The sequence below is a fragment of the Nicotiana tabacum genome, chromosome 6, assembly GCF_000715075.1.
Source record: "Nicotiana tabacum cultivar K326 chromosome 6, ASM71507v2, whole genome shotgun sequence".
In the NCBI taxonomy this organism is placed as follows: domain Eukaryota; kingdom Viridiplantae; phylum Streptophyta; class Magnoliopsida; order Solanales; family Solanaceae; genus Nicotiana; species Nicotiana tabacum.
In genome coordinates, this window is record NC_134085.1 from 197231003 (window position 1) to 197242698 (window position 11696).

Below are 11696 nucleotides of genomic sequence, written 5' to 3' on the forward strand. Positions count from 1 at the left end.
ATTTCCTCCTAAGTTTGTTTTAGTTGCACTCATTGGAGATGCATTTCCTCCTAAGTTTGTTTTAGTTTCACCCATAGGAGATGCATTTCCTCCTAAGTTTGTTTTAGTTTCACCCATAGGAGATGCATTTCCTCCTAAGTTTGTTTTAATTTCACCCATAGGAGATGTATTTCCTCCTAAGTTTGTTTTTACCGATAGGAGACGCACATCCTAAGTTATTTTACCCAATAGGAGACGCACTTCCTAAAGAAAAGTTTTATAATAGGAGACGCACTTCCTAAGTTCAGTTTTACCATAGGAGACGCACTTCCTAAGTTCATTTTACCCAATAGGAGACGCACTTCCTAAGTTAAGTTTCACCAATAGGAGACGCACTTCCTGAGTTAAGTTTCACCAATAGGAGACGCACTTCCTAAGCAAGTTTTACCAGTAGGAGACGCACTTCCTAAGTTCAGTTTTACCCAATAGGAGACGCACTTCCTAAGAAGTTTCACCGATAGGAGACGCACTTCCTAAGTTAAGTTTTACCAATAGGAGACACACTTCCTAGATCCATTGTACCAATAGGAGACGCACTTCCTAAGCTTATTTCATCAATAGGAGACGCACTTCCTAAGATTAGTTTCACCAGTAGGAGACGCACATCCTAAGTTTATTTCATCAATAGGAGACGCACTTCCTAAGATAAGTTTCACCAGTAGGAGACGCACTTCCTAAGTTAGTTTCACCAGTAGGAGACGCACATCCTAAGAATAGTTTCACCAGTAGGAGACGCACTTCTTAAGCCAAGTTTCACCAATAGGAGACGCACTTCCTAAGTTATTTCACCCAATAGGAGACGCACTTCCCAAGTTAGTTTTACCCAATAGGAGACGCACTTCCTAAGAAGAGTTTCATCAATAGGAGACGCACTTCCTAAGTTCAGTTCTACCAATAGGAGACACACTTCCTAAGTTTATTGTACCCAATAGGAGACGCACTTCCTAAGTTCAGTTCTACCAATAGGAGACGCACTTCCTAAGTTCAGTTTTACCATAGGAGACGCACTTCCTAAGTTCAGTTCTACCAATAGGAGACGCACTTCCTAAGTTTATTGTACCCAATAGGAGACGCACTTCCTAAGTTCAGTTTTACAATAGGAGACACACTTCCTAAAGTTCAGTTTTACCATAGGAGACACACTTCCTAAGGATACGCACATCTTTAGCAAGTTTTACCCAGTAGGAGACGCACTTCCTAAGAATAGTTTCACCCAGTAGGAGACGCACTTCCTAAGAACAGTTTTTCCCAATAGGAGACGCACTTCCTAAGTTTATTGTACCCACAGGAGACGCACTTCCTAAGTTTATTGTACCCAATAGGAGACGCACTTCCTTAAAGTTTAGTTTTGCCCATAGGAGACGCATTTCTTAAGTTTACTTTTACCCTATAGGAGACGCACTTCCTAAATTAAGATTTCACCCATAGGAGACACACTTCCTAAATTATTTTCATTCATAGGAGACGCACTTCTTAGTTCAAAATCATTAAGGTTTCACCCATAGGAGACGCACTTCCTAAGACTATTTTACTCATAGGAGACACACTTCCTAGTCTGGTTCACTCAGGTTATACTTTTGCTTTAGGAGACGCACTCCCTAGTTTGGCTTTTTAGATTATATTTTATTTCAGGAGACGCACTTCCGGAATTGAGACTTCACCCCTAGGAGATGCACTTCCTAGTTTGATTCATTTTAAGTTCGACCATAGGAGACACAATTCCTAGTCCAGTTTTTTGAAGTTTACCCGTAGGAGACGCACTTCCTAATCGAGATTTTATTTATAGGAGACGCACTTCCTAGTTCTAGTCACTGATGTTTTCACCCTTAGGAGACACACTTCCTAGTTTAGCTCATTCCGATTCAACCATAGAAGACACACTTTCTAGTTTGAGTCATGGAGGTTTTTATTTTAGCAGACACATTTGCTAGCAAGAGTTTTGGTTTTACTCATAGGAGATGCACATCCTATCCTAGTCTTTAGTTTACTCTCATCATTGCATCAGTAGTGTAAGTGAGTTACAATTTTGCTAACGACTCACAAATCTTCCCAGTACAAACTGGGTTAGGAAATTTTGTTTGTTTTGTTTGTTTTGATTGTCAGGGACCCGCCTGTAGAACGGAGGTTGTTGCATGTCGAAGATAGAAGAAGTCAGGAGTCCGCCTGTAGAACAGAGGAACATTTTTCAGGATCAAGCAGTGACCCACTGGAAAGCAGAAGGTTACAATAAAAATCCCCAGCATTCAATCCAAGTTAGAAATAGTAGAAGCTCGCCTCAAGAATGCGAGTCAATAGTCTGGGATGATCAACAGAAGCTGGTCACAAAAACAAAAACAAGAAGAGAAAAAGGCAAGCATAGAAAAAAAAAGAAAAAAAGAAAAAAAAGAACCCAAATTACGGAAGTGGAGAACAAATGCGGTCTGCTCAAGAACTAGCACCTACAACTAGCAAGTATCAAGGTTCAAATCCGAAGTCTGTATGAAGCACCATTCAAGACTCAAGATCAAGTTTCAGAAGACTTAGAGATATGAATCCTTGTAACTAGTAGCTGATAGGTTTAGTTAGTCTTTTTCAGTTATCATTTTTGATGTAATGACAGGACCACGGACCGGAACCTCAACGGAACGGAACCTCAATCGGATCTTCACCTCGGTACACTTTACCATCTCTCTCATTCCCGAACTACACGTAGCCTGATTCCTGTATAACCAAGGATATGTAGGCAGCTCAGATACCAGAGCTCGGTCACATTCCCTCCCTTTCCTTAGTGTAGTCCTTCAAAATAATGGTCGGGTCAAAAACACATCTAGTCGTTCTTTGTCGGAAAACTCTTCGTGTTTCCAGTCAAAGAAGGGCAGCTGTAAGCACGTGATTTTTGACCCTCCCCGAGGATTTTCACATTTTTTAGCATGAATATGTGAAATTGGGTCTAATATAGCTATTTTAACTATTTTTCGTTGCAAAAAGAAAATTACAAAAATATATATATAAATTTTAGTTTATGTATCTCTCATAAATTTGAAAAAATACAAAAATTGCACTTTATTTTTGTACTTTATATAATTTCGAAAATTACAAAAAATATAGTTCTATTAATGTTTTGTAGTCATTTTAACTTTGAAAAATACAAAAAATATTACTTCATATTTTACCTTAATATTTAAAAAAAACGAAAATTACAAAAATAGTTTTATTAATATTTTGTAGCTATTTTAAATCTTGAAAAATATTTAAAAAAGATATAGTTTTGTTAAATACTAGTCTTATTTTTGGTAGTTATTTTGCTTACATAGGACTAGTTAAGCAACGTGTTCCTATTTCTCGGGTCCGGGCAAAAGAATAATATTTGGGTTCAAACTACCCGCTTTTAGGCCTAATTTTCGGACCTAGCCCCTAATAATCCGAGTCCGCCACACGTGGGGAACACGGACGGAATCCCATACACGGGGAACCCCACCACGCGTGGGGAACACAAGCCTCGAACCCCACCACGCGTGGGGCTCATTTGTCTTGGCCAAAGGGATCAAATACACGGACAAAGAAAGAAAAAGGGACTGAAATTTTTTTTGCAGAGGACTATTCATCTTCTTCTTCAAAAAGAAGAAGAAGAAAAAACCTAGGAGCCGGACCCCCCCCCCCCCCCCACGCTTGAACCACCTCCGTCACGACCCCTCCAGTAAACCACCAAACGATCCCTTCCCTCCGTCGACCCACTGTCGTAACCAAACAGGCCCGTCGCCTTCCCCGTCGTCACCCCTCCAAACCAATTAAACCCTAAACCTCCATAGTTGCTCCATCCTCACTAACAGACCCGTCGACACCCACGCCTCCGCCTCTGTCAAACAGCAACTGTTGTTGCTTGCCCGTCACCCTTCCAAAACCTTTCCGTCACCTCCCTATCGTAACCTCAAAAACCAGTCGCACCACTACTCCCTCACGGCGTCACTGCTCCGACGACCACTGCTGTCCGTCGCCCCCATGTCCAGCGACGCCTCCGGCCATTAAAGACTGCCTGTTGACCCCACAGTCGTCGACCAAACAGTCCGTCAGCTTCACGCCAAGCAGCCTTGCGGTGTCGAAGTCGAGTTCCAGTCCAAAGCCCAAAAGTTGAGTCGAGGTCCGGTTCGTCAAGTTTGTTCCGAGGTTTCGTCGTTGTTCCTCGTTCAGTGAGGTCCGGCTTGAGTTCCGTCGAGGTTGTTGTCCGAGGTTTCGTCGCAGGTCCAATGCATCGGACGATAATATCAAGTAGGTCATCTCTGTCCGCGTCCTTCATATTTGCTGTTTAGAACATGTACATGTGTTTTCTTGAAATACAATCCTAGTTCATGCGAATAGTATGCAAATGAGCGAGACATATTTATATGATGTTTGCAAATTGCTATTTCTTGTTAATTAACTCCGTATGATATCGAAATTTGGTCGTGAATGTATTTCCTTTGTTTCGTCATGTTAAGTAGTTATTCGGCATTTTGTTTCTCCATGTTCAGATTATTGTTATCTAATTGTTTGTCTTAATGGTTGTTTGTACATGTAGTAGTAATGTTAAAATTATAGTAGTAATTTAATCCCGCGAAAAAATACTCGTTTCATCAAATAAGTTTAATCTACAACCCATGACCCCGCAAAGTAGCAAAGAAATGTAGTCATTTTAGCCTTGTCTTTTTTCTAAAAAAAAAGAGAAAAAAAAAGAATAAATAAATAAATAAAAATGAGACGAGCCTCGCCAAGTAAAAAATACAAGCTGCGGGCCCTCTAAATGTATATATTAAATACTTAGATTCCGGGACGGGCCGTTTAGCAAATTTCACGGCCCCACCCAAAATAATAATGCGCTAGTTGCTTTAGGCGCGCCTTTAATAATTTATTCTCCCTAACTCGGGTGCACATTTATGTGACCCAAATCCAAATCTCAGCGGAGTTGAAATGTGTCTCTAAAATCGCGGGTACATTGATTGTAACGTGGTTCGAGATGCATGTCCACGACGTTGCAAATTCCTCTAAAAAATAAGAATGAGATGAGCCTCGCCGAATAAAAATACAAATTGCGGGGCCCTCAGTAAATACTTGTTTAAAATTACTTAGAATTCAGGAGGGTCGTTTAGCGAATTTCACGGCTTCCCCAAAATAACAACGCGATAGTCTCTTTAGGCGCGTGTTTAATATTTTACTTTCTTAAGCCTGGGTGTGCATTTCATGCGACCCGTATTCAAATCCCAAAACATCAAATAAAATGTGTTCCGGATTGTGGGTACATTTCATGTGACGCAGTCCAAAGACGTGTTTTAAGCGATGTTCACATTTCTTTTAAAAACAATAATAATAAAGCGGTTGAAAGATAAAATCTGCACATAAGTTCATAATTGTATTTAAAATCAGATAATCAAGCCGAATATAACAGTTGAGCGACCGTGCTAGAACCACGGAACTCGGGAATGCCTAACACCTTCTCCCGGGTTAACAGAATTCCTTATCCGGATTTCTGGTACGCAGACTGTAATATGGAGTCATTCTTTTCCTCGATTCGGGATTAAAATTGGTGACTTGGGACACCCTAAATCTCCCAAGTGGCGACTCTGAAATAAATAAACAAATCCCGTTTCGATTGTCCTTTAATTGGAAAAAACTCCCTTGCGCCCCCGCGGGTGCGGAAAAAGGAGGTGTGACAGTAATTATCACTTTCGGGAATTTAGATGAGAACTATGGTTTCAGCTATAGAAACCCCCACAGACGGCACCAAATTGTTTGACTCAAAAAATGTTAAGACCTTTTTGAACAAATCAATCAAAGATGAAGGGGTAAATCGTAGCTGAAGATAATAATCTCTAGAATAATAATAGGTAAAAGGAAGAGAATTGTAGAGTTTCTTTTCATTCAAGATTGGTAAGTTTTTTTTCATCCCCCTTTTGCAAGGCCTTTTGTCCCCCTTATATACTAGAGAGGAAACCTTCCGATTTGTGAAACAAAATACAAGGAATATTCGACGAAATATTCTTAATGTCCCCTAATGGGTTTACACTTCTACAAGGGTCATACAGTTTCTTCTTTCGCCTTGGGGTCGTCTTCCTTGGGATGCCGGTTCGAAATTACCTGGTCGTTTGTCGTACTCGTTATAGGTCGTGGTCGGTCAAATTTGGACTCATACAACACTACCGCTCACGTCTTATTTCGACTGACCGGTCCTTGGTCGTCGTCATTCACCACGACGGCCATCACACGACGTGTCGTGATAACCTCGTTTCTCTTCTTATTCGGTGGCCCTCGTAGTTGTCAAATTTGGACCCATACAAGTATTATATCTTCATACCTTTGTAATTCATTTGAAAACCTCTAAATAAATTAAGTAAGATATTATATATATCCCGACATTTTGCGATTGTTAAGGATATTGATTAGTACTATTTAACTAGTTTTTGTTTTCTTTTTTGTCCTTGTTCTTCGGTAGGAGAAGTGCACGTGCAAACCAGTTGCTTCCTTGTACCAGCTACGAAAGAGCAACATGGTGGTGGCAATACCGTTAATTCTTTCAATCCCAGGGGTATTTCCAAGAACGGAAATTCATAAAAGCCATTCGAGGCGTTCGTGAAATTTCGTCCCAACATATTTCTCTCTCTCTTTCTCCCAAAAATCACAATTTATGAAAATGAAGAAAACAGTAATACTGATAGTGCTGCTCTGTGCCACCATAAGTGTCGTTTTATCTGTAAATGATGGTAAGTTTCTATTCATTTTCTCTTTTTTCTTCCGATCCATTGCTGAAAAATATACATAAAGTTGTGTATAACTTATTTAGCATATGATTATACTGTTAGTTTCATTTACTAAATTACTTCCATAGATTACTTTTGATCCTATATCTCAAATTACTAACTTTACTTGTTAAGAATAGTTTAAGAAACATGATATATAGTGTAATTTTTTTTTACGTGTTAACGTATATAGTGTGAAATGCAAAGTTGACTCCTTGCCTGCAATTACGCTTCTTCTTGCTTTTAGCCTATATGGAGTTTTAATTTGCTTTGCCAGACTTTGCTGTGAGGTGCTGTATCAGAGAACGATAGATGTATACTTAGAAGATAAGATCATAAACCCTTCATTCGGAAATATTTAATTTGTTGAATTAATGCTGAATCTGGTTCTTATGATACATTTATAAAAATCAAGGTCATATCTGTGTTAACTTTTCTTTCTTCATTTTAGAGCTGTTTCCTAAAAGATTTAGGATTGAATATCTCACACAGACACACACACACATTTAAAGAGGAAGAAGATGGAAAGAAAGGGAGAAGAAAAGAATACTATGAAAATATCAAACCTTTATTCTAATTTGTTGGGAGTGGTGGTGATGGAAGCACTGGTGTATAAATTCAGGAAGATACTCATGGACCGACCTCCGACGTACACGTAGTTACTTAGCTAGAAGGCAATTTAATGCTTATATGTATCTTCGTACGATATTTTGGGTATTAATTTCATGCAGAATGAAGTTTCAGCTTTCTGCACGTGGATCTTTATGACGAGGAATTGGAGCAATAAAATAACCGGTTGGGATATGGGAATATCGGAATAGTAGCCTGAGTGCCGTGTTAATTATTACTCTCTTTGTTTCACTTATGTTGATACCATTATTAATCACAAAGTTAAAAGAATTTTTTTTTACCGTGACTTATTAAGATATTTTTAAAACATTTTGAATTATTAATAATTATATTATGGAATTTCCAGAAATATAAAATTGAAACATAGTATTAATATAGCTTACATATGTCTCTTCTTAATTATTTGGGACATATATACATAGAACCGTAAGTCCTTGAGCCGATGATCTATCGGAAATAACATCTCTATCTTTATAAGGTAGGGTAAGGTCTGCGTACACACTATCCTTCCCGGATCCGATTTATGAGAATTCACTGGGTTCGTTGATGTTGTTGTTGTATCTTTCAAGTTCATATTGCATTTAATTGGTGGGATTCTTTGAAGACCAGCTAATACTCACTCCGATCCACTTTAATTAATTTTTGGTTGTTTTCACACACATTACAAAATTTATCTTTTAGCGTTAATTAGTAATAAAAATGACCATATTAACCTTAATTTGTACATTGGAAATATAACAAATACTCTTTAGGATCTTTACTCCAAGGGCTACTTTGAAAAAAGAAGAAGTTAGTTCCTTTTTACTTGAAAAAATCAAATATTGTGGACCACAAAAAAAGAAACCAAAAAATCAAAATCAATTAAAGTGGACATGAAGGAGTGGTAAATACTCCCTCCGTCTCATATTATCATTCGTGGTTACTAAAAATAGTTGTCTCAAATTATTTGTCACTTTAGAGGTTCTAGACAAAATTGATAATCTTTTTCCTTTTTTACCGTTAGTAATAATTATCCTTGAATACTACAAACACCTCAATATGGATAACTTTGTGCAAATATCAATGAAGAGAGATTAAATATTAAGACATGAATAAGTGTAAAGTAGTCAAAATTTCATTCTAATTAATTTTTCTTAAGGAGCTTGTACAAGAGAATCATAACAGATAATATGAGACGGATGGAGGGAGTATGAAAAAGTAATGGAAGATCCAGTCTTGCCACCGATCTCCCGACACCAAGTTGTCATCTCATATTCCCTACCCACATCTGATTTCTTCTAATAAACTAATCCCAAAAACCGGAAAACATAGCTGGTAGGCTTACTAATCACGGGTTCGTTCCCAATCCAAGCCATGTTACATGAAGCTAAAGCAAGGCAAAAAGGAAAAATGAAAGAACCTAATGCGCTGGCCTTACTTTCTTCACGTGATTACTGAACAAAACTTGTAATTATCTGATCACAACCAACACGACATGCTGTTTAGATTATACCTTAACCTTAGAATAATTTCTAGTCCACGTAAACGTAGATCTTCTCACGTTCGAGGAAGGTCTGCTTGTGTTAAAAGAATGCTTGAATATAACTTGAGTTAACATAGTCCGCTCTAGAATTTAAGTTCTTATCACTAAACACATTGTACTCTTGAAATATTATTTCAGAAATGATATTTATTAAAATTTTAGCATCATTTTCATGCATATTTATTGTCCTTTCTTTTCTACCTCCACATAATAGGGGTAAGATCTGCGGACACACTATCCTCCTTAAACCCACTTGTGGGATTATACTAGCTATGTTGTTGTATTTTCATACATATCTATATCCCGTGTCGAAAATATTGGATTCGATTAAAACTATTGAACTTATGCCTCATCTGTCTCTGTATGGACGTATGTAACTTTTCTATCTTGTGGTTGATCAGGATTATTGCCTAATGGCAACTTCGAGCAAGGTCCAAAACCATCACAATTGAAGGGCACGAGAGTGACAAACCCTCACGCTATACCCCACTGGGAAATCTCAGGTTATGTAGAATACATCAAATCAGGCCAAACACAAGGTGACATGCTACTTCCAGTGCCAGAAGGAGCTTTTGCTGTTAGGCTTGGGGAAGACGCATCCATCAAAACCAGAATCACGAACTTCACTAAAGGAACTTTCTACTCTTTGTCCTTCAACTTTGCTAGGACCTGTGCGCAAGAAGAGAAACTCAACGTGTCTGTGTCGCCTAACAGCGAGCCTAATGACTGGGGAATGCTTCCAATGCAGACCATGTATAGTAGTGATGGTTGGGACTCTTATTCGTGGGGTTTCTTGGCCGAAGCCAATGAAATTGACATCATGTTACACAATCCTGCAATTGAGAAGGACCCAGCTTGTGGCCCTCTCATTGATTTCATTGCTCTCAAGGCTTTGAAAAACCCTCATAGACCAAAAGGTAATCCCTCTCTCTCTCTGTGTTTTAAGCTGCTAAAAAAATCTTTTATACTATCGGTGCATAAAAGTTAAAACTTCAGATTCTAATACATAAAATGGACGCAGGCAACATGTTGAAGAACGGAAACTTTGAGGAGGGTCCATATATCTTCCCCAACACAAGCTGGGGAGTTCTAATTCCTCCAAATATTGAGGATGATCACTCACCATTGCCCGGATGGATGATTGAATCTCTCAAGGCAGTAAAATACATTGATGCTGCACACTTCACCGTGCCGGAGGGCAAGCGCGCCATCGAACTTGTGGCCGGTAGAGAAAGTGCAATAGCACAAGTAGTGATAACTACAAAAGGAAAGGTCTACGACCTCATGTTCTCGGTAGGAGATGCCAGCAATTCCTGCCAAGGGTCTATGCTTATAGAAGCATTTGCCGGCCAGATCACTTTGCGAGTCCCCTATGAATCCAAAGGTAATGGAGGATTCAAACGAGCCAAGCTTCGGTTCAAAGCAGTTTCTGAGCGCACCAGGGTCAGGTTCTTGAGCACATACTATCACATGAAGAGCGATCACTCTGGCTCCTTGTGTGGTCCTGTGGTTGATGATGTGAGATTAGTTGGAGTTCGCCATCCATAAGTTCTATAGATCAATTAATTACTAGTAATACATAAACTTGAACCAAACTTGAATGGTTATTAGTTTGCCTTTCCTTTTCTTTCTTATTACCGCATTTCTTATGCTGAGGGAATGAGTTCTTATTCCATGTAATGTTACTATGGCAGAGATGTTCGGTTTTTCATATTGCAAAAGCAATTAGAGGGTTACATCATTTAGTCTTCGGCGTCATATCTTACATGTACTTACAAAATTTTAAGAAATCAAATAAAATCCTTCATGAATCTACTCATTCGTTGCTCATATTTGATTAGATGAATCCAAATTCCAAATTAAACTTATTTTAATAAGCCCCAAAGAGGAGATAAATCTAAACACATCATTGTAACACATACTCAAGATATGGTTAAAAAACTAACTAGCAACACGCAATTTATTCTCTACTATTATACATTCTACATTGCTTTTCTAGTCTGATACTCTCTAATTATCTACCAAAATATGCAATTTGACTCCAGTTTCTTTTCTTATTGATTTGTTCGGTCTCCGAAACTCACTCGCTGTGGTCCAAAGTTCACTAAGAGAGGAATTGAAGGTCTTCTTTCTACAATTTATGAAAGAGATATGCCTCTTTTTCTTATGTGCTAATAGAAGGATTAGCCCTCTTACCAATATCTTCTCTACTTACTACCACATCAGATGGACAGTTTTTTTCTACCAACAGCTTCCCCTATTATCAAGAAATGAATAGCACCAAAAACAAAGAACAGTTTGAGGGGCAGAAATACCGAGACGACTGCAGGATGGTCCTTATAGCCAGTTAGAAAGAGTGGAAACATAGTTTTTACCATTGTGTCGGGCCTGATAAGGTAAAGAAAATCAGGCAACACAGATTACATTTTCACCAAACTTTGTAAAGATTACCTTAGTGATCAGGCTCAGGTCAGGAGGATAGACTCTTCCATTATCAAACCTGGTAGCCGCTTCATTAGCATAAGGGTGTGGAAGCCGATCACTCTGTTTCCAACTTTCCATGATAGTCATGCTCTAACAGATCATAGGACAATTTAGTTGGATTTCCATATTGATATAACTTGTAAAGCATCAATGCCAACGCGAAGGACAACAACAGTTGTGACTACCTTCTAATTAAGCAAAAACTCAGCACAATCTGCTTCAAATGATGCATGGAGTGTGTAATTAGCACTTGCTAATTTCAACAAGATACTCTT

General features: G+C 38.6%; 1 protein-coding gene across 1 annotated transcript; it reads left to right on the forward strand.

Annotated features, from left to right (window-relative positions):
- The first annotated feature begins 6593 nt into the window (after window positions 1-6593).
- Window positions 6594-10752, forward strand: LOC107817663 (BIIDXI-like protein At5g11420). The gene is made up of 3 exons (XM_016643528.2): window positions 6594-6749; window positions 9339-9854; window positions 9959-10752. Exons 1-3 carry the CDS (start codon window positions 6674-6676, stop codon window positions 10483-10485), a joined length of 1119 nt encoding a protein of 372 aa, XP_016499014.1. The 5' UTR covers window positions 6594-6673; the 3' UTR covers window positions 10486-10752.
- The last annotated feature ends 944 nt before the right edge of the window (window positions 10753-11696 follow it).

Coding starts and splice junctions, on each gene's coding strand:
- LOC107817663 (XM_016643528.2), top strand. CDS start 6,674: ATGAAAATGAAGAAAACAGTAATACTGATAGTGCTGCTCTGTGCCACC. Junction 6,750..9,338: donor CGTTTTATCTGTAAATGATG/GTAAGTTTCTAT, acceptor GTGGTTGATCAG/GATTATTGCCTAATGGCAAC. Junction 9,855..9,958: donor AAACCCTCATAGACCAAAAG/GTAATCCCTCTC, acceptor AAATGGACGCAG/GCAACATGTTGAAGAACGGA.